We start from the raw sequence: 23,330 nt of genomic DNA on the forward strand, positions 1-23,330 counted from the left end.
GGCTTTCGCGCGCGGCGCCCCCGGGTTGGGCGAGCGAGTGGGGACGAAGGCGCCCGGGTGCTGGCCCGTGCATCCGCCCTCGGCCGACTGTGGAGCCGAGGCACGGAGATGGGCTAGCGGCCGACGCGAGGCGGAGCGGGGTGAGGACAGCGGCGGGCTCGAGGCCGCGACCCGGCGGGCGTGAGCGCTCGTGCGCGACTGGTGCGCGCGGGGCCGCGTGGAGTAACCGCCGCGGCGCGTGAGGCCCGGCGGGTGGGGGAGGGGCGGCGCGAGCGGGGCCGCTGCCCTCAGGAGGGCCCCGGCGCGGGAGGCGGGAGCAGCCCGCGGGCGCCGCCTGCAGCCCGGGGGCCCGGGCGTCGGGACCCCCGCCCCTCCCTCGCCGTCGTGTCCTCTGCGCTCTGGCCGCTGCGTCGTTTCTTCGGGGAGCCGTCGGGGGCTCGCGGGAGACCGCCTCCCCTTCCGGAGGGAGAGCGGGTCCCGGGTGGCCCGTCTCCCGGCCTGGAGGCGCCGCGGCCGGCGGAGGGGCTCTGTCCGCCTCCCCGCCTGCCGGGGCTGCGAGGGGACGAAGACGCGCTCGGCCCGGCGGGACCCGGGCGCGGGGCTGGCAGGGGGGAGAAGCCCCGGTGAGGAAGAGACTGGCGGCCCGAGGGCTCGCTGGCCTGCTGTCCGGACCGGCGGACGGTGTCGGGCGCGGTGCCCGCCGCTCCCCTGCGGAGTCGGAAGCGCTGCCCGCGGCCGGCCGCCGGACCTGCCCGAGCCCGAGCGCGAGCCCGAGCCGGTGGAGGCCGGTGCCGTCCGCCTCCGCTTCCCTGGCCTGAGAGGACGTTTTCTGTCTTCTTCCAGAAATGCTCTCGTGGGGCGGAGTCTGGGTCTGTGTGGGCGCCGGTCCTGTCCCGCCCCCAAGGACGCCTCGGAGCCGCGGCTGAGCATCACTTCTCTGTAGGCCGCTAGCCCAGGTATTTATTTTTTTTAAAGAAACGTTTAGGACACTTTCCCGCCCCTTAGCACGTGTGAAGCGCTGGAGTAGAAACCTGCCCTGACGGACTCGGCCGGGAGGACGGAGCCCGAGGGCGTGGGAGGCCAAGTCAGCCGGCCAGTGAGCGCTCGTGCCAGGCCCGAGAGGACAGCGGGGACGTCCTCCGGACGGACGGAGAGGATGGGTCCTTCCCGACAAGCCCAGGGCGGTGGTGACACTCGGGTCGCCCGGCGGGCAGAAGCTCTCAGATCTTTTTATCAGAATCACTGGGGACGTTCCTTTACAGCACGGAATCTGAATTTTACTTATCTCCTCTCTTAGTTCCTTTGGTGACTCCGGTGCATTGCGGGTGAAGAACCAGGCGGAGGGATGACAGGCGGATGTTGAAGGCAGTTGAAGGAGCTTGTACAGAGGCAGGGGATGCCACAGACCACGAAGCGTTTTCGGAGGAGCAAGGGAGGGAGAGTGGCAGGAAATGCCAAAGCCAGGTTAGGGAGGCCTTCTGTCGGGGAGGTCAGAAATTAGAGCTTTATCCCCAGACTGTAAGAATGCAGGACAGTTTTGGGTTTGCCCTTCACCCGCATTTTGGAGGAAATACTATTGGTGGTGGATGAAATCCGGCAGAGATACTTAGGTTTCTGTAATCCACACAGATGGTGAAAATCTATTCATCCTACTCAGGCGCTGGCAGTGTCACTGAGAATAAAGTGCAGAGACGATAAGGGAGATGGACTTTACGGAATTCATGAAGATGGGGGTTAAGGGAGGGAGACTGCAGGATAATTACCAGGTAACTGATGTGAGCACTGAAGGGATCCTAATGTCCGCACACAGGGTGAATAACAGACTTAAGGGGCGGGTCTCACTCTGTTTTGACTTTGGTGGTGGCTGTCAGGAGAGGTTGGCTTCGCCAGGTTGGATATTGACTAGAAACTGTAGGTTCGGTTAGGTTACTGATTGAGTGGCTCCGTTAGAGGGAATCATCACACCGAGAGTGGCAGCTGCATCCTCGGTCCCTGGGTGGCTTCATTACAGGTGGTAGTGCAAGCGTGGTTTGAATTAGGTCACTCAGAAAGAGGACGTCGAGCGAGGAGTGCTCAGGCAAGCGTTTGGAAACTCGGGAGGAAAGAGTAAGTGATTGTGAAGGCGATGAGGTAGAGGAAGTGAAAGGTTGGTATGTCGTCCTAGCCGAAGAACGGAGGGTGGACATTCCATATGCTTCGGGGGAGGTGAGCCCAGAACGTCTGGGATTTGCCAAGACAGATTATTAGGGACTATTGGAAGAACGCAGTGAAATGTGTGCGTAGAAGCCAGATTGCCAAGGAGTCGAGGAAGTGAATCTAGATTACTTTTTCAAGAAGTTTAGCTGAGAAGGGTAGAGGGAAGTGATTGCTCTTTGAAGTTTCTGGCCAGCTAATACTGAGAAAGGTATCCTCAGGGCAAGTCTGGAAAGTCGGTGAAGCATCCTGTATTTCTGACAAATCTGCTCTCTTTCTGGTGGTGCCCAGAGTACAGCTCTTATTTCTGTTCTGCAGTTAGAGGGGTCCCTGGACACCACCACCGTCTCTGACTCAGTAATGGGTTCCAAGCAGTTAAAATCCGACAAAATCAACAAAACTGACTTTCAGAGGACCTGAGTTGTGCAAAAACTTCACAGGATTTATGGTCACCTATCTTCCATTTTCCCTTAAAAGAAACATATTTTTTTTTTTTTTTTAAAGATTTTATGTATTTATTTGACAGAGAGAAATCACAAGTAGATGGAGAGGCAGGCAGAGAGAGAGAGGGAAGCAGGCTCCCTGCTGAGCAGAGAGCCCGATGCGGGACTCGATCCCAGGACCCTGAGATCATGACCTGAGCCGAAGGCGGCGGCTTAACCCACTGAGCCACCCAGGCACCCCGAAACATATTTCATTTAGATTTTTTTTGGTGTAAGTATCAGGCCAGTGATGATTTCAGATTTGGCGACATAACCATCTATTTATGGCCTTGAGAGGAATCCTAGAAACTGTTTCTGTTGTTGACATGCTCTGTCACACTGTTTTCTGTATTCTAGAGCCCATGGCATTCATCTCTTACATGACAGGCAAGAAAATTTAGCTCTGCTTTCTGGGGTATGGAAGTAGGCTAGGCTAGCTTTCTGAGTGAGTGAAGGAAGACTCCTTAATTTTCTTTTTTCTTTTTTTTTTTTTTTTAAAGATTTTATTTATTTGTTTGTCAGAGAGAGAGTGAGCGAGAGCGAGCACAGGCAGACAAAGTGGAAGGCAGAGTCAGAGGGAGAAGCAGGCTCCCTGCGGAGCAAGGAGCCCGATGTGGGACTCGATCCCAGGACGCTGGGATCATGACCTGAGCTGAAGGCAGTTGCTTAACCAACTGAGCCACCCAGGCGTCCCAAGTCCTTAATTTTCTTAACAGAAAGGGTTTTTTTGTTGTCGTTAAGTGTTACTTTAAAGTTATACTAGCTTATTTGTACTTCAGATCCTTAATTTTTCCTCAAAGTTTTGATTGACTGCATAAATCCTGCTTGACACAACTGATGATGTTTGAGAAATTTCAAGGAGTTTCACTTTCTATTCTCAGATCTTAGATCTTCTAAGTTCACGCCCCACTTTGAATGAGATCACCGGAAGAAAACAGCTTCTGCAGATTTTGAATTTCATAGTATTTATGTTACTGGCGTTTTAGGTATAAGGAATTCTTCCTTGAATAAAATACTTTTAGATTTTGCAAAACCACAGTATCCATTATGTTACCTGGTATTCCCTAGTTTGCTGCACACATGGGCAGGCTGTAGGATGTAATTGAATTAGAATTAGGTCAGGAAAGAGTCAGACTCTCCAGCTGAATTAGCAGACTTTTTCTATTTTTCAGGTGAGGCCTGTGTAACTCACATTATTTTTATTTATTTATTTTGCTCTTTTTTTTTGGAAGCTCCTAATTTAGGACTTAGTGAAATTTTCTTCTGAATGAATTTTGATTTCTCCTTTTTAGTGTCCTTTTCTGTATGTTTTCTAAATGTCCCTTTTTATATGTCCTTTTCAGCTTTAATGTTGAAAGTCACCCTGACTTTTTTACAGAAGCACAAAGAAAGCATAGTTAGTGCTTCAATAAATTAAAAAAATTCACAAGACAAGTGCATGTATTTGATTTTACTTATTTATATATAATTTTTCAATCAACGATATGAGAAGAAAATAAGGAAAGAAATTTTAAAAAATCAGCTTATTTTAGGAATTGGCATTATGCCAAAAAACCCTCAGTGGTGAAATACACTTTCTGTCAAGATGTCATTGATTTCCTGTTAGCAGAGATTTTTTCACTCTTGAGTTTTAGGATGATAATGCATTCGAAAACATCCCGCTACTGGGTTTCCATATCTAGATACTCAGTGACTTGGCCGTGTTTCTTAACCTTTTATTGTTCCTTTTCCCTCCCTGAAAATAAATGTTTTAGACATTTCTTTCCTGTGAATATCCCATGAATTTTAAACCACCAATACATTATATATCTTTTTATGGACTTTATGCATATCTGTGCTTTACACATTAAAAAAGGTAGGGCTTTTTTATGTCCTGATAACCAGTTTTCATTTTCTTGAGGAAGATGTCGCATCCAGTTATGAAATGGACTTAGCTGTTAGTGTATAGTTTACAGTTGGGTTTACAACTTGATTCACCTTATATAGGATGATATTTTATATTTGTTGGATAGTTAATTTAAGGTCAAATTTCCTTTTTAAAATTATTTTTATTATTATGTTAGTCACCATACAGTACATCATTAGTTTCTGATATAGTGTTCCATGATTCATTGTGCATATGACACCCAGTACTCCATGCGATTCGTGCCCTCCTTAATACCCATCACTTGGCTTAATAACCATCATCTCCACCCCTCTTCAACCCTCAGTTTGATTCTCAGCGTCCATAGTCTCTCATGGCTTGTCTGCCTCTCTGATTTCCCCCCTTCATTTCCCGCTTCCTTTTCCTGATTGTCCTTCCTGCTATTTCTTCTGTTCCACAAACAAGTGAAATTATATGATAATCTCTCATTTCACTTAGCATAATCTCCTGAGTTCCATCCATGTTGATGCAAATGTTGGGTATTGATCCTTTCTGGTGGCTGAGTAATATTCCATTGTATATATGGACCACATCTTCTTTATCCATTCATCCTTTGAAGGGCATTTTGGCTCTTGCCACAGTTCGTTATTGTGGCCATTGCTGCTATGAACATTGGGGTGCAGATGGCCCTTCTTTTCACTACGTCTGTATCTTTGGGGTAAATACCCAGCAGTACAATTGCTGGGTCATAGGGTAGCTCTATTTTTAACTTTTTGAGGAAACTTTACACTGTTTTCCAAAGTGACTATACCAGCTTGAATTCCCTTAAGGTCAAATTTCTGAAGATGAGGCTTGGATATTTTTCTGGCCCAGTTCCCAATAAATCATTTCCATATGAAAGAACATTTGCTTCATTCTTGGGTGTGGTTTTCTTCCTTCTTACAGACTGGCTGATAGCTGTGTAGACAATTGGCACTCTGGGTTTGTCTCATGTTTTTCTCATGTGCAGAAGCGGGGTGGTTTGGAGAAGAGTCCTACAATTGAAGTTCCTTCCTCAGTACATTAGGTGAGGGGTTATCAGCTACAGTGAGGTGAGCCTCGATTACTTGATTAAGTGTGTGTTTGCCAGCTGTCTCCACTGTCATGTCACAGTATCTCCCTTTCCATACTCTCTTCTTTGGCAGTGAGTCAGCAAGTCCAGCGCACACTCAAGATGGGGTGGGATTAAGCTCCACCTCTTGGAATGGAGAGTATCTGTAGGTATTATTTGGAATTCTTCTGTAAGAAAGGTTGGTCTCCCGCCTTTGTTAGTTCATGCATTTATTGCTATCCCTGTAGACTCAGGTGCATCTGTGCTGTGGGTTATAATCCACAGTTACATTGTTCATTTTGTTGATCAAATTGTTTCAGCTTTGGCCATCCAGAGCTCTTTCACGTTGGCTGCAATTATTTCTTTGACATGCCCACAAACTTGGATTTTGAGTTCTTTATGGTATTTGGAGGCTCCCCTTGTATTTTTAGCCATGTTTAGCCATGACACACTGTTTACTGATGGCAAGCTTCGTATTTACTTTTATATGCATTTAGTTAGGGATAAAAACATAGTATCTTATTTTTATTACATTTAATTGGAGTTGGAGATCTCTTTGGATTTTGGCCTCCATTGAACTATTTGCTAATCCACGCATTTCCATGCTGTCTGTAGTTTTGATAAACCTTCCTCATTTGTGTATCTTTATGAAAACCTTTGATGGGTTTGGTTCTTGGGATTTCCTCCTGTTCCTGGTACCGTCCTGTTACTTTGCTCTTTTTGAGACTGGTAGGGTTTGGAAAATTAGTTTAGCTTAACCCTTTCACATGAGTTTGGATGGTGGAGGCTGTGATGGTATTATACAAACCAAAAGTTGCAGATAGTCAAAAAATCATTAAATATCAAACTTAGTAGCAATAGGTTGACATTTGTAGTTAATACAGTTTGCAGTGGGTTATGGGCAGCAGTTCATACACAATGTGTGCAGATTCTTGTATCTGTACTTTCTAAATCAGGGAAAGTTCTCTTGTGTTTTTGTTATTGGAATCGATTAATACTTAATGGATATTTATATTTCCATGAATTTCTGGAAAAATGTCTTCTAAGAATGTAAAGGTTCCCCGAACTTTTGACTTGGCTCCAGCACATCACTAGAAAACTCCAAAATCTATACGTTGAAGGCATTGACAAGTTTTTGTCTCTGTAATTTTCTATCCGTACCACACAGTTTTGAACTTGCTTTATGTACAGTTGTGTATTGCATGATGTTTTTTAGTAACAGAGTGTTTTCATTTCATCATATTTTTTATGTGTCAAAGATAAAGTTTTTCAGAGTGGGTTTAGATTTGAGGTTAGGCAGTAATTGATAAGCTGGCCAGCAGGACTTTCTCGATGTGGTGGAGGCACATTTTAAATTGGAGAGGAGAGTCCCACAGAAGAGGCCTGAAGTGTTGTTACTTTTCTTTAGTGTTTAGAGGTTGTCTTTTCTGGATGCAGGTGCAGAATGAGCACATGTTGTTGGTGCACGCCCGGTGGCACTTCCACCGTTGGCTTCCTGAAGCGCTATGCGTCCAGGACCCACTCCGGCGAGTTTCAAACAGCTGACGAAGACCTCTGCTATTGCTTAGAGTGTGTGGCCGAATACCACAGAGCAAGGGACGATTTACCATTCCTGCATGAGGTAATTTACATCCGATGGACAATACTTTTCAGAGCTTGGTAACAACGAAGAGGAGAAACCTCAACTCTTTTGGAAACATTCAGGAGCCAGGATTGATGGATGGAATTGAATGGAAACCTAAAGCAGAATTTTATGATCCTTCACTTTTAGTCATTGTGATATAAAACAACCTTAAGAAATGACGTATGGGTTTTTTTCAGTTTATGTTTTTAAGTCTGTATATTCGGTAGTTTTACTCTCATGTATCTGAATGTCTTGGGTTATTTTATTGGTTGATTCCTTTTTCTTTTTTCATTTTTTAATGGGTAAATGGTATAAACTTCTAAGGGTGTGTTTGCTGGTCATAGTAAACAAAGTAAAACATATAATTTAAAACATGTGGCTTTGATTATTTGGTTTATTACATGAAAAACACAACCAGACTGTAGAGTCAGGTATGGATGTATAGAAAGGAGGAGAGGCTGATTACTTACGAATCTCTTGAGGAAACCTTTGCATTTACAGAGTTTCCTAGTTATGAACCTAACATGTCTTTACGCTAAAGCTAATGTTTTAAGGTGGGTATCTGTGGCTGGGCCGTGGAAGTGCAGACAGAGGAGGCCTGATCTTGCCTTTGACAAGAGACACTTCAACTCATCCCCCTACCTCTTTGGGGGAGTGGGTGTGGAACCCAGATTAGGGCTTAAACTCACAACCCTGAGATCAAGAGCTGGAGGCTTAACCAGCTGAGCCATCCAGGCTCCATATCATTCCCTTTTGATAAGGGATGTTGAAATATTTTTAGCAAAACTCAGTGTTTACACATCTCAAGTTGTATGTACTCATATCTTAAAAGTGGCCTTGTTTAATGACTGTTTTCTTCAAATCTAATGTGGTATTTACTATTTAAACTTCTGTATTTTTTTATTTAAAGATTTTATTTATTTGACAGAGAGAGAGATCACAAGTAGGCAGAGAGGCAGGCAGAGAGAGAGGGGGAAGCAAGCAGGCTCCCTGCTGAGCAGAGAGCCCGATGTGGGGCCTGATCTCAGGACCCTGAGAGCATGACCTGAGCTGAAGGCAGAGGCTCAACCCACTGAGCCACCCAGGGCTCCATAAAACTTTTGTATTTTTTTTTTTTAATTCTCATATATTTTTTTAAAGATTTTATTTTTATTTATTTATTTGACAGAGATCACAAGTAGGCAGGCAGACAGAGACAGAGAGGAAGAAGCAGGCTCCTTGCTGAGCAGAGAGCCCGATGTGGGGCTCGTTCCCAGGACCCTGGGATCATGACCTGAGCCAAAGGCAGAGGCTTTAACCCACTGAGCCACCCAGGCGCCCCAACTTCTGTATTTTTATACTTAGAAAGCTTTCTAAAAACATCATGACATCCAGTATTCTGTTGATAATAAGGTATAAAGCACACTACCCATTTTCCTTTTTCTGTAGGTTTTATGGGAATTAGAAACGTTACGTCTCATAAATCACTTTGAAAAATCCATGAAGGCAGAAATTGGAGATGATGATGAATTGTATATAGTAGACAACAATGGAGAGGCACAGCTGTTTGACTTTACTGGCCAAGACTTTGAAAATAAGCTTCGAGTTCCTCTTCTTGAAATACTGAAATATCCTTATCTGCTTTTACATGAGCGTGTTAGTGAGTATCATAAATGTTCTACAAGTTTTATCAGTCTTTTTTAAGAATTGTAAAGGCTTAGTTCTATCGGTATTGAAAATCTGGTAAACACATAATTAGGATACTTCATACTTTTCCCTAACAGTTTAGTATGCAAGTTTCCAAACATACAGAAAAGCGAATGATATGGTGAACACATATGTACATCATGCAGTTTCTACAGTTGTTAAAGTCTTGCTGTATTTGCTTTATCATACATTTACTCATCTGTCCTTAAGTTAATTTTCATTCTTAAAATTTGTCTATAGCAGAGTTTCTCAGCGTTGGCATAGTGACATTTTGGACTGGGTGCTTCGTCATTGTGGGGCTGCGCTGCCCATTGTAGGATGTTTAGCAGCATCCCTGGCCTCCATCCATTAGATGCCGGTAGCGCCATGCTCTTCCCGCTGCCCCTGTTGTGATGACAACCGGACTGGTGCCACATACTGCCAGATGATCCTTGAGCGTTGAGGGCAAAACTATCCGTGGTTGAGAACTACTGGTCTGTAGTAATTTTCACTAATTACTACGGTGTGCCATATTATGGCTGCCTAGATTTGGGTCATTTATATTTGCATTTCTTAATATGAATCTCATAAAAATGAAGACATTTTTGTGATCTAACAAAAAGCCATACCTTCCCCCCACACACCAAAAAAACAATAACTTTAAGCTACCTAGTGTCTAGTCCATATTCAAATTTTCCCAGTAGTTGCAAAATGAGGTTTTTGGCTGGTTTGTTTAAATAAGAATCCATTCAGGGACCAAATATTGCCTTGGTTCATATTTTGTACATCTCTTTGAATGCAAAACAGTCGACCTGTACACGTACACAAATTTATTTATATATTGTCATAACCTTGACTTATTGAGACCATATAGTTACCCTGTAATGTATGTATAATGCACTTTCTGGATTTTTTAGATTGTTTCCTTGTGATGTCGTTTAACTTCCTTATGCTCTATTTTCAGCACACTGAAAAGTAGATCTAAAGATTTGTTTACATACATCAATTCCTTCTAAATAAGTTCTAAATAATGAGGTTTTAAAATTCTAACAAGTCTGTTTTTGAGCATTTATTAATGGATACTCTGTTCAAGAAAAGTACATAAATGTTGATTTTTCAGCAAACACACCTGTGTAGCCAGCACCCAGCTAGAGAAACAAGCCATCAATACCCAAGTGCTTCCTTCATGCTTTTCCTATTATCATCACTGTTTCCCAAAGCTAGTCTCCATCACTAACAATATTCTTTGAAGTTTGAGAAAGTAGAGTTGATTCATTAGGTGGGGTAGATTAGTAGCAGTCTATTGAGGACACTTCTGAAAGGGTACTGTAGAGATTTCCGTAAAGCAGCAGGAGTCAGAACAGTGCAAGCATGGCTCGACTTGGGGAACAGCATCAAGTCTGGAAATGAACCAACCATGTTTGGGAAGCTTGTTTGATGATGGTAGCTTTTCAAACTAGTGAAGAAAGTGGATTATTCAATAAATCAGAGTAGGACAACATAGTCATTTGGAGGGAAAGCCCACTTTATCACTAGTGCTAAACAAAGTCCATGTGGATCAAAATGTAGAATCCTAATGGAACTGGACTTATATCCATACTTCTAAGAAGATACCCTGTGGATATAATTACGCCAAGTGTAAGAAAAGAAGTGTATATCAGTAAAGTCAGGGTAGTTTATAGGAACACATGATGATCGGTCACACTGGGTTAGGCTTTTAGATAGGTAAATACTGTTACGTGATCAGCATTTTTAATGCCTCATTTAAAAAAAAAAAAAAGGAACAATTTTATTTACTCAGAGAACAAGCAAAAGAGCCAGATTTAGGAACTCTTGATAAGCTAAGATCTATTTATATTTACTTTATATTTACGTGTTGCTTCTTCTGTTTAGATGAATTATGTGTTGAAGCACTTTGTCGGATGGAACAAGCTAATTGCTCCTTTCAGGTTTTTGACAAACATCCGGGCATCTATTTGTTTTTGGTCCATCCCAATGAAATGGTGAGTATAAATGGTGGGCAATGAAAGGACATGTATTTTGCACTTACAATAGCTGTAACAGAGGGTTTGGCTATATATTTTGTTTAAAATATTAAACTGTTAAAAATGTATAATCACCCCCCTCAAAAGGTAAATGTTTCTGTGGAGCAGCAATGGAGCAGAAACACTGAGCGATAGATGGTGGAAACCTGTAGGCCTGGGTGGCTTTAGGTAGCTGGAGTTGGTTTGTCAGGATAACAGGAATTCCAAGTGTACTCCAGGCAAGGCAGAGGACCAGCATCAAGGCCTGTGTTCAACATAAAGGTGAGACTTCCCTGCCTGTGAAAGAAAATGGACAGAAAGTATAGTAAGGTGCCCTCCGGGCCTGGTCTTTTTTACACCTGCACAGCAGTAGAGGAAGCAGGTCCAGCCAAGCCCCCAGGACCCAAGCGAAGCCCGCACAGGCTTTGTGACCGAGTCTGCAATGTCCCTTAAGTGACCAGTGGTTGAGAGTCTTGAGCTGCTGGTGTGAGACCGTTGAATGAAATCCTTAACAAAGAAGAATTCAGAAGATGTTGTCAGGAATATATGAAGTTGTTTGAATACTGTGATAAAGTTCGTTATTTAAAGAAAAACTAAGTTCAAGGAAAGTGAAACCTTGGACTAGGTGGTATCAGTGTGATGAGGTTGGCAGGCAAGGACACAAGAGGTGAGAGCGCGCGTGCTGGGTTCTCATCTGGTTAAGGGCAGAGCTAGGTACTGAATTATCTTAAATAATGAATTTATATAGAAAATGCCTTAAAAGAAATAGAAAAAGTTCATACATACAAACAGGTTTAAAAATACCAGTATTTAATATAAATGGGCTGAATTTGTCAGTTAAAAGACAAAGATTGGATAACAAAGTCCGCATAGCTCCTAAGACAAACACTAACAACATATGGTGCAAGGGATGCCTGGGTGGCTCAGTGGGTTAAAGCCTCTGCCTTCCACTCAGGTCATGATCCCAGGGTCCTGGGATCGAGCCCCGCATCGGGCACTCTGCTCAGTGGGGAGCCTGCTTCCTCCTCTCTCTCTGCCTGCCTCTCTGCCTACTTGTAATCTCTGTCTGTCAAATAAATAAATAAAGTCTTTAAAAAAAAAAATAGGGTGCAAGAAGGGTGATGTAGGAGTTGGAAAAAGAACTAATTGGCAAATACTGACCTAAACAAAGTGGTGAAGCTATTGTAATATCAAATAGACATTTGGATAAGGATGGATAAGGTTATTATGTAATAAAATAATTCAGTTCAAGATCATAGATGATTTTTAAACAATATGCTGGTTAAAGTAGGCTCAAATAAGTGATGCATTTATTTGTAGAACTACAAGAAGGGATAGTAGACTCATCATTGTAAAAGATTTTCATGTCCTCATCTTCAGTATTGAATCAGTAGGCCAGTAAAGACCTCAGTGAGTAAGGGAATATGTGTACAAGGTAGTTTACAAACGTAACCTAATGAGTATATAAGTGAACTGGGCATCTAACCCGTTTTTTCAAGTATACGTTGAACATGACAAAAGTGAGCAATGATAAATGTTTCAGCACATTTCAAGAACTACCATGATTTGTGATCATAATATACTTTAGACAGAAGTTAATGAAAAGATAAATGAGTTTTCATGTTTTGAAATTAACACATGCTAAAGAAGTCGTCAAGACTTAATTCCCAGAATTGAATCATAATGACGATGCCACATAAAAAAATTATAGGATGTAGTAAAAGGAAGTGCTTTCAGGGAAACTTATAACTTGAAATAGTTATGGAAAAGCAGAAAGCCTCAAACTTAGTGAGCCGATTATTCAGAATAGATTATCCTGATTTTATGATGTCCTTCCAGAAAAGAAATACTCTTAAATTTATAAAGCCAGTAATAACATATAAATAACAAACATATAAATAACAAGATAATAACATAAAAACATAAATATTAAGACATAATAACAAAAATAAGACACCTAACACATTAAGGGTAAATTATGATCATTAATATGCAAATATCTTAAAATTTTAGAAAATCTATACATAGAATTTCACCTTACTGACAAGTTAAAAACTCTCATGGTTGACTGGATGCAGGAAGACTATTTGATAAAGTTCAGCAACCATTCACATTTAAAATGCTTAGCAAATTAGGAATGGAAGGGAACTCTATGAGCTGATGAGTTGTATCTGTAAAAAAAACCTGAAGGAAACATTATCCAAATTGACTAACTTTTAGTGAAGCAGTCCCTTTAAAATCAGAAATAGACAAAGGTGCTCACTATCACCACTTTTTGTAGAGTGTCAAGTTGGGAGTTCTGGTCAGTGCAGTAAAAATTAGGAAAAGAAACTAGAGGCATTAAAATTTGAAAGGGAGAAGTAAAATGACATAATTTGCAACAGTAAGATTATTTACATAGGAAGCCCCAAAGAATCTGCAAGTTTTAAGAAATAAGTGTCTTAACAAGGTGATTGAAGTATTTATAGAAGTTGGTGGTATTTTCTGTACAGAGTCAGCCAAAAATTAATAAAGTTAAGTTTCCATTTATTACAGAATCAGAAGATATTAAGTATGCAGGCATAAATCTAACAAAGATATGAAACTTCTACAGGAAAATCATAAAACTTAATTAACACATGAAAGAGGGGTGCTGGGGTGGCTCAGTGGGTTAAAGCCTCTTGCCTTCAGCTCAGGTCATGATCCCAGGGTCCTGGGATCGAGCCACGCATTGGGCTCTCTGCTCAGCGGGGAGCCTGCTTCCCCCTTTCTCTGTGCCTGCCTCTCTGCCTACTTGTGATCTCTGTCAGATAAATAAATCTCTTTTTAAAAATTGAATTAACACATGAATGAACTTAAGTAAAGAAAGACCCTGTGTTCATAAATAAGAAAACTTATATCTGTTTGCTCCAGATTGATTTATAGATTCACAGTGTTTTTAAATAAATTCTAGCAGGGTTTTTAATGTAACATGTTAAGATGTTTCTAAAATACATATATGGAAGAGGAAGAATCCAAAGTTGGCAGGACATTTCTGAGAATGAGGGAGGCCAACTACGAAGCTCTGATAGTTAAGACAATGTGATATTGATGTGCAGACAGACATTTTGGCTGGTGGAATAGAATAGAGACTCAGATAGAGTCATTCATATTTAAATCTTCAGTATTTGATAGAGATGCTGTGTCAGATCAATGGGGCAAAGGAGGACTGAAATGGAAATGATACAAAGGTATCTCTATGGAGAAAATCATATTTTTAAGTCCTATCCTTAAAACATCAGGTATTTAAAAACTCTAGATTAAATGTCAAAAATAAAATGGCCAAACTGTTGGCAGAAAATAAAGGTATAACTGAGATTTTAAGGAAAGGAAAGCTTGCCTTTTTTTATTTTGGAAAGGAAAGCTTTCGTGAAAAGAAAGCATTGGGCTTTGGTTACAAAGAAAGGCTGATAAACGTGACTATATCAAAATGAACTTTTGTTTATCAAAAGACATCTTGACGTGAAAAGACAAGTTACAAGTTGGGAGAAACTATAAGCAACACTAAGAAAACCCCAGAAGAAAAATGGTAGAAGACCTGAACAGGCATTTCCCAGAAGAGGAATTTCTGTGGCTCATAGACATATGAAGGACAGTTTGACATCAACGACAAGGAAGTAGTAAGACCACAGTGAGCGTTCCGCAGCGCGCGCTACTTTGGGGCCGCAGGTGTTAGAACGTGGATCTGCAGGACTTTGTTGCTGGTGGACGTGCAAACTGGGGCAACACCTGGGAGATGAGTTCGGCTTCATCTGCATTTGCACATTCCTTTGTCCTGTGATCTGGCAGTTTCCTACCTGCGTGTGTATGTGAGAGATAGACTCTTGAACATTTGTAACAGGCGGCACGCAGAAGAAATTCCATAGCACACTCCTCAGAGTTCACCAAAACCTGCAAGCAACCTTCGGTGCATAAATTGTGAAGGGTCTTCACATAGGAATATCACGCAGCAGTTCAGACAGTCGACTCGAAACAAAATGGATGAATTCTGGTAATAGAACCTTGTAAGTGGAATAAAGTTTCCAAAGATGATGTATAGGAGGAAACCCTTTTTATTTATTTATTTATTAAAAAAGATTTTACTTGTTTATTTGACAGAGATCACAAGTAGGCAGAGAGGCAGGTGGCGGGGTGGGGGGGTGGGAGAAGCAGCTTCCCCGCTGAGCAGAGAGCCAGATGTGGGGCCAGATCCCAGGACCCTGGACCATGACCCGAACCGAAGGCAGAGGCTTAACCCACTGAGCCACCCAGGTGTCCTGGAAGAAACCCTTTTTAAAAAGTTGAAAACAAAACCGATGTTTACAGGTAGGTACCATAACTGTATTAAAAAATAAGCAAGGGGATGAAGAACATGGTATTGGAGATGATGGTGACCTCAGGTTGGAAGGGGCAGGAAGAAGAGGGGGCGCGTGTTAGAGTGAAGGGACCTTAGTTTCTGTGTTGGATGAGGAGTTTATGGATACATGTTGCATTAATAATAAAAATTAAAAATGGGTTATGCATGGACCAAAGATGAAAGTATGTTGTGAATAAAAGGTTATAGTCTTAATTCTGAGGTCTTACTCCCTAATCTTCATCCAAAAAAGGTGTTCAAAGGAATGTTCAAATTTAGATGAAATTTGGGTTTAACAGATGTGTATTAAAGCATTGAGATAGGGAGTTAGAGGCTCTACCATAAAACAGACTTTTGATGGGCCATCTCTCAGTCAAAAAGGTAGTAGAAAAGAATTCACAGGTGACAGAAATGTGTCTGTTTCTGAAATCTGGGTGAGGAAAAAAGGTTTCCCTGAAAATTGTAACCAAAGCCCTCTTTTCATAAGAGAAGTTCCTGTTTGCCTGCTTGCTCAGCACTTGCAGAAACCATTGCAGATCTTTCCAGAGGGACACATCATCAACTGAGTCCTTGGCCAGATTCCTACAGACATCCCAACTGAAGATGGCAAAATTTTAAAACAGCAAAACGAAGTATGAGTAGAAATAAAAACAAGAAAGGGGACCCAAAGAACTCTTTACTAGAATGATCAGACACACAATATAAAGTGCTTCAATAAAAGAGACTTGAAAACTCACGGTCCAAAGACCGGGAATAGTTTTTAAAGATTGAATTAAAATATGTAGAAATGAAACACATAAAATTAAACATTTTAGATGGTTTGAATGGCTAGTTAGGTGTGGCTGAAAAGTTAATGAATTTAGAAGACAGGCTGCTTAGAAAGCAGACAGACAGAGAGATGGAGAGGGAAAGCTGGAGGCAGGAATAGTGGGAAGATGTAATCTCCGTTTGCCCTGTATTGCCGAAGGAAAGAATCAGAATGAAGAGATGATAGTGGTGCGTTGCTTCTTAGAGTCCAGGAAAAACACAGAAGCATTCTCCAGATTCTGAGGTGGAAAATGAAAGAAAAAGCCACAACGCACACTATAATAATATCACAGGACATGACAGGCAGAGGTTTTATTTTTATTTATTTATTTTTTAAAAGATTTTATTTATTCATTTGACAGACAGAGATCACAAGTAGGCAGAGACGCAGGCAGAGAGAGAGGAAGGGAAGCAGGCTCCCTGCTGAGCGGAAAGCCCAATGCGGGGCTTGATCCCAGGTTCCCGGGATCATGACCTGAGCCAAAGGCAGAGGCTTTAACCCACTGAGCCACCCAGATGCCCCAGACAACAGTTTTAAAGGAGCCGGAGAAAAGACTCCCTGCAGGAGAGCTGCAGTTAGCTGCTTGGTGACAGGAATAAAACCAGAACAGTGGGATGGTATCTTCCTCGTGCTGAAGAGTGGTAGCTGTCTGTCTAGAAAGGTGTGCAAGAGAGAAGGCGAAACAAGACCTTTCATACAGCTGGGGTCCTTATCGCCTACAGTCTCTGTGCAAAGTCGGCTTGTGCCTTTTCGCTTCATTTGGACAGTCCCTAGTGTTACATGACACACTGCTTTCTTGGATGAAGGCTATTTGTGACCATAAATGTTCTGGTCTGCTGTGTTTTGGGTGCAGTGTTGCATGGTTTCCAGATGTTAACTCGTTAAAACCTTACAGCCCACGTTTCTTAGATGAGTACACAGAGTCAGACTTGTCCCCAGTCGTCTGACTAGTGTGTGGTGACCAGGGTGTATAGGTACGCACAGAGTTTCTAGGTTTGGTTTGGTTTTTTTTTTTTTTTTTAAGATTTTATTAATTTATTTGACAGAGAGAGATCACAGTAGACAGAGAGGCAGGCAGAGAGAGAGAGAGGGAAGCAGGCTCCCCGCTGAGCAGAGAGCCCGATGCGGGACTCGATCCCAGGACCCTGAGATCATGACCTGAGCCGAAGGCAGCGGCTTAACCCACTGAGCCACCCAGGCGCCCTGGTTTGGTTTTTTAACTGTTTGGAAAGTCCCACTTTCAGAAAAATCTCAAGAATAAAAATAGTAGGAGATACCTGTATCACCTTAAGCCATATTCATGAATTGTTAAGTGTCTCCGTTTGCTCTGTCATTTGCTTTCAAGTGACACGGCCTTTTTTCCTGAACCATTTGAAAGTTGGTTGCATGCATCCCAGTGTTGTCCTTCGCGTGTCTGCGCCGTGCCCCAGTATCAGGGCCAGCCTCAGCTCTAACACGTAGTTATGCTCCTTGAATCTCCCTTCATTTGGATTGCTGTTCCCCCAGCCTTTGTCTTTCATGACATTTCTGAAGTGTGCCGTCATCCCTGCCTCTGCCCCTTTTAAAAAAATAGAATGCTCTTCATTTTGGGTCCATCTGCTTTTTGCTTGTTCTAGTCAGGCTGTGTATTCTCAGCTGGGGTGCTCCATAGAAGTGGCGTGATGTCTTCCTGTACAGATAGATGCAAGCCATAGCATTTGCCTTTCGTGGTTGTGGTAGTTTTGATCAGCTAGTCACAGTGTTGTCCCGTTTCTTCACTTGATAATTTCTGTTGCTTACATACTGGAGGTCACAGAAATGGATTTCATCCATAAAATACTTCAGTATCTCTCTAAAGACAAGGACTTTTTAGAAAATCACCACACCTAAAATAATTTCTTAATATATATATGTATATTTTTTTTTTATGAAAAATTTTTATTTCTTATTTGAGAGAGAGCACAAGCAGGGGGAGCTGCAGAAGGCGATGGAGAAGTGGGCTCCCTGCAGGGAGCCCGATACAGGGCTTGAGCTCTTAAAACTGACGGAGCCACCCAGGCACCCTTATATATATTTCTTTTTTTTTTTTTTTTTTATTTTATTTTTTTTAAGATTTTTTATTTATTTATTTGACAGAGAGAAATCACAAGTACACTGAGAGGCAGGCAGAGAGAGAGAGAGAGGAGGAAGCAGGCTCCCTGCTGAGCAGAGAGCCCGATGCGGGACTCGATCCCAGGACCCTGAGATCATGACCTGAGCCGAAGGCAGCGGCCTAACCCACTGAGCCACCCAGGCGCCCCACCCTTATATATATTTCTGATCGTTGTTTAAATTAATCGAAATGATTATCTCAGAAATGCTTTTGTAGGGTTAGTTTGTTCAAATCAGGATAAAATAAGGTCCAAGCATTGCATGTATTAATATCTCAGGTCTTTACAAATCTATAGAGAATCCTATTTTCTTAACTAGGTTCTTGCTGCACGTAGACAATTATCTGTTGAATGAAGTAGTGAACATGTTATGCCCTTAGGTTCGGCGTTGGGCTATCCTGACCGCAAGAAATTTGGGAAAAGTGGACAGAGATGATTATTATGACTTGCAGGAGGTTTTGACTTGTCTTTTTAAAGTCATCGAGTTGGGGCTTTTGGAAAGTCCAGACATTTATACTTCTTCTATCCTCGAGAAGGGTAAACTGATTCTTCTGCCCTCACACATGTATGATACCAGCAACTACAAAAACTATTGGTTAGGTAAGTATTGCTTTACACAAATACAGTGCTGTTTTTCTATAATTCTTAATGAGTATCCTGCAAAGGAAGTGATTTCTTGTGCTCTGATCAAGGATTTCATGGTTCCCAATTTTTGTTCTGTTGTTAAAATTAACGGAGTCATTATACACCCTGTTCTTAAACACTATGTATCCTAGAAACCATCTTTGTAAGAGGTTGATGTTCAAGTATGGCAAATCTCTTATTTAAAGCAATACTGCGTATAACAAAACATTAGTATAGCAGTTGATTTTAATTTATTTTAATTTATATTTTAAAGAGATTTTCCCATCTGTAAAATATTTCCTGGTTGAAAGGGATAATAGCTTTGGTTTTCAGTTTTACACTGACCCAGAATAGTTCTACCCTACTTACTTACTCAGAGTCTACAATCATACGTCATATTTGGTAGGATGAGTCCTCAGGATATGGGGATCTTAAAATTGAAGGCACCTTAGATTTGAGGAAATAATTATGTGATAGTCATCTTAGAAATTGTTTTCTAACCAAGTTTGTACCATTTCCTCCTTTTACTTTCAAGTCCGTCTAAAGTCCTCTTCCTTGGGAGCAGTTGGGTATGACTATCTCAGACTTAAGTGTTTGAGGAACTGGATACTGGTTTGCTTCATTTTACCACCTTGTTACTCTTTTGCCACCTAAGCCAGAGAAGGCATGAGCGCTGTGTTTTTTTTAATCAAATCAAGAAAACTGCTAATGATCTTACAGGTATTTGTATGTTGCTGACCATTCTGGAGGAGCAGGCCATGGACTCACTGTTGCTAGGCTCAGACAAACAGAATGATTTCATGCAGTCAATACTTCACACCATGGAGAGGCAATCAGATGGTAATAACCTTTATTTGCGAAATGCTTTTGAATACTGTGATGTAAAATGTTAGTGTCATTGCAAGAATTTGGGTGTATGGTGTGGACAAAAGAAGAGTGAACATTTGTATGGTTAACTCACAGATTCAGATTTTTCAATTGGAAGGGGCCTTTAGAGTTTAAATTTCAGTACCTTAACCTTCATAAAATTGGAGACTGAAGCCCAGGAAAGTTAACTTACTGTTTCATGTTGAAATGCCCAATTAGTGGTAGAATCAAGACTAGCAGATATATACATGTACACACACACACACACACACGTATATAATTTTTTAAAGATTTTATTTATTAAAAGATTTTATTTATTTGACAGAGATCACAAATAGAGAGGCAGGCAGAGAGAGAGGGAGAAGCAGGCTCCCCACCAAGCAGAGAACCCGATCAGTCTCTGGACCCTGAGATCATGACCCAAGCCAAAGGCAGAGAGGCTCAACCCACTGAGCCACCCAGGTGCCCCTAGCAGATACATTTCTGATGACCTGGTAGTTAAAATTGTGGAGAAAGCCTTCCCTGTCTCAGTGTCTTCCTTTTTCCTGGTTCTTCCTTTCACTTTGGTTCTCTAGGATTCCACTTTCCAGTATGGTAACTGTTAGCCAAATGTGGCTATTTAAACTTAAACTAATTACAGTTAAATGAAGAATTCAGTTTTGCGGTCCTACAAGGTGTGTTTCCAGTGCTCAGTAGCCGCATATACCCGGTAGTTACTGTATTGCGCAGTGTGGGTCAAGGACATTTCCATCAGCACAGAAAGCACTCTTGGTCAGTGCTGTTCAGATATTCTAGAAAACAGTGTAAAACTTGTAGTAATATTTATTATTATACCCTCACTTTCTTGTGCTCATGGTTGTGTCAAGCTGATGGGGAAAGATCTGTACTGAATGTTTCTAATCTTTTTTTTTTTTTTAAAGATTTTATTTATTTATTTGACAGAGAGAGAGGAGGAAGCAGGCTCCCTGCTGAGCAGAGAGCCTGATGTGGGGCTCGATCCCAGGACCCTGAGATCATGACCTGAGCCGAAGGCAACAGCTTAACCACTGAGCCACCTAGGCGCCCCGTTTCTAATTTTTTTTTTTTAAGATTTTATTTATTTATTTATTTGACAGAGATCACAAGTAGGCAGAGAGGCAGGCAGAGACAGAGAGAGGGGGAAGCAGGCTCCCCACCAAGCAGAGAGCCCGATGCAGGGCTCGATCCTAAGACCCTGGGATCATGAGCTGAAGGCAGAGGCTTTAACCCACTGAGCCACCCAGGTGTCCCCGAATGTTTCTAATCCTGATGAAGTAGTAAATATGAAGGGTGTCAGATCCTATGAAAGTATAATGAATATCATTTCCCCCCACATTCACTTCTCTTTAGGCAATTCCCATGTGGATATAAACTCATTTGTACAAGATTCTAAAAGAGATATGTAAATATTACTCTTGAGGAGTGGGGGAAGGAGCTCATGTTCACCACAGATGGAAGGCCAGGTGGGGAGAGGGTAGCAGGTAGCACAGGCACCGCATACAGCGTACTGTCCTGGTGCACCGTCAGACCAGCGATGGCCTCAGTTCCGTCACTCCCAGGCTGACTCTGGCTCCTGCCTGACTCTGCCTGGCCGCAGCGCTCGGGACCTTTCAGAGGCATCATTGGAGGGTGTGTGGTTAGTTGAGCATCTGAAACGCATTCCTGACTCCTCTCATTATATGTGTGCTGCCGAAACGAGCACCCTGACTCGTCTTATGAACAGGTTTCATATTGCTTTGTGGCGTTCCTGGAGCCTGGAAGGGGTCGGCTTGTTCCTTGGGGGCATCAGAAGGGGCGTCTCTGTGGCTCCCCTGCACTCCTCTCTGCTGCTGGCTGGGGCGCCCACATCTGCTGAGCTTCCAGTAGTGCGTCTGAGCAGCTCTGCTAAGAAGCTGTGTCCTCAGCCCTGCCTTTGGGAGCTGGCGCATCTCCTGGCACTGCTGCGGTTCGTCCTGGAGCTGCCTCGACCATGGCTGCCACCACCCAACACCCAGTGCCCCCGCCCCCCATGTTAACTTTCGTGATCACAAACCTTTTCTTGCTATGTTATTCTTAAAGTTATTACTAATTCCTTTACCAGTATTTACTACATTTGTAGTTCATTCCTTTGTGCCTTTCCCGTACAATTCTGTCTTCTCTGTTAATCCAGCTCCCCTAACCTTCTTCAGAATGGGAGTCCCCTCTTTAAGAAGGCTTTCATAATGGTCTTCAACTGATGACTTTGTTCCTTACTTGAGAGCTTACTGGACATGAGACATTGTGTCCGCTGCAGGAAAGGAAGCAAGTAGAGTTTAAGAGTCCTGAGGGAAATAAAGCAGAAAGTTCTAGGTGATCAGATAAGCTATCGGTGAGATGGGGAGGGAGCACCTGTGTCAGAAGAATGCTAGAGAAGAGTAAGGGACCAGGGAATGTTTGGTGTAGTAGGAACATTTGAGCTGGGCTTGAGGAAGGACGATTCTGATGGGTGGTGCTGATAGTGAAGGCATTCTGGTTCTTCCCTGGGAAAAAACCAGCTGTTTTTGCTGTAGATAAGGTATGATTATGGAAGTCTGAAAAATGAAGCTGAAAGAAACAGTAGAGTAGGATCTTAAACGTAAGGGCATGACAGAAGGCTTTGAATTCTTGGAAGACATTAAGGAGCAATTGAAGGCCTTTGAGTGGGACGGTCTTTTGCCACTGTGCGTCTCATAGAGAAGAGGGAAAGGACTGGAGGCAAGAGCTTCTCAGTAATGGGAATTCCTGTCATTTGGATGAAAAGTACGTAACAAAGCCACATTGAGATATGGATGGATGAAGGGGTGTGTATCTGCTTAGCCTAATATTAGCTAAGGGATTCAGTCCTTTACAGCAGTCCCATGGCACACACAATTCAGATCACGCTAAACCAGAATTTCTTGTATCATGCGCTTTGTTTGGTAGGAAGAATTGCTTCAGGTATGCAAACAGGGTGAGAGAGGTGAGTTTACCTAGACTATCTCAGTTTGTTCCCCATTTAAAACTTTCTTAGCAGTGTATATATAGCTTGAAAAAATGCAAAATTAACTTTAAAGTTTACCAGGCTTTTAAAAACCTGTGTTTGGCAGCACTTTATTTTAAATTTGCTGCTTTGCTTTCAGTTTTGTTGCTACGCAGATAAAGAATGCTTCATTCTCATCTTTTTCTGATGGTTTTGTAATCCACCAATCACTCTGTTGTGTTTCAGATGATAGTGTGGATCCTTTCTGGCCAGCATTACACTGTTTCATGGTGATTCTGGATCGCCTCGGATCCAAGGTTTGGGGTCAACGTATCGATCCTATTGAGGCATTTCAAACCATTATCAACAATGTGAGCTACAATAAAGAGATCCAGAATATACGGAACAGCTCTGTGAGGTTTGTTCAGTCATATAATCTCAGCGAGGAAGTCTGTTGTAACTGACTTGCAGTAGGGTTTTCTCCTTTTTGTTTTTCTTCATTTCAGTAATTTATATATATTCTTACTCTTGAAGGACCAAGTTAGAACCGGAGTCATATTTGGATGATATGGTGACTTGCAGCCAGATTGTATACAATTATAATCCCGAAAAGACCAAAAAGGTACAAAGCATTT

The 23,330-nt window shown here is 42.3% G+C and overlaps 1 protein-coding gene across 6 annotated transcripts in view; it reads left to right on the top strand.

Moving 5' to 3' along the window:
* SETX (senataxin) overlaps window positions 1–23,330 on the top strand; it is an 86,367-nt gene continuing 63,037 nt past the window's right edge. For 5 of the 6 annotated variants that reach the window (XM_059410468.1, XM_059410471.1, XM_059410472.1 and 2 more), the window contains exons 1-10: window positions 1–140; window positions 844–956; window positions 1,298–1,464; window positions 7,067–7,250; window positions 8,682–8,892; window positions 10,812–10,921; window positions 18,611–18,830; window positions 19,575–19,694; window positions 22,942–23,113; window positions 23,230–23,317. In XM_059410468.1, the coding sequence (XP_059266451.1) occupies window positions 1,397–1,464; window positions 7,067–7,250; window positions 8,682–8,892; window positions 10,812–10,921; window positions 18,611–18,830; window positions 19,575–19,694; window positions 22,942–23,113; window positions 23,230–23,317 (1,173 nt within the window). In that variant the 5' untranslated portion in view covers window positions 1–140; window positions 844–956; window positions 1,298–1,396. The remainder of the gene's footprint in view (window positions 141–843; window positions 957–1,297; window positions 1,465–7,066; window positions 7,251–8,681; window positions 8,893–10,811; window positions 10,922–18,610; window positions 18,831–19,574; window positions 19,695–22,941; window positions 23,114–23,229; window positions 23,318–23,330) is intronic. The other variant, XM_059410470.1, reaches the window with a different exon arrangement.

This window comes from Mustela nigripes, chromosome 9, assembly GCF_022355385.1.
Source record: "Mustela nigripes isolate SB6536 chromosome 9, MUSNIG.SB6536, whole genome shotgun sequence".
Lineage (NCBI taxonomy): Eukaryota > Metazoa > Chordata > Mammalia > Carnivora > Mustelidae > Mustela > Mustela nigripes.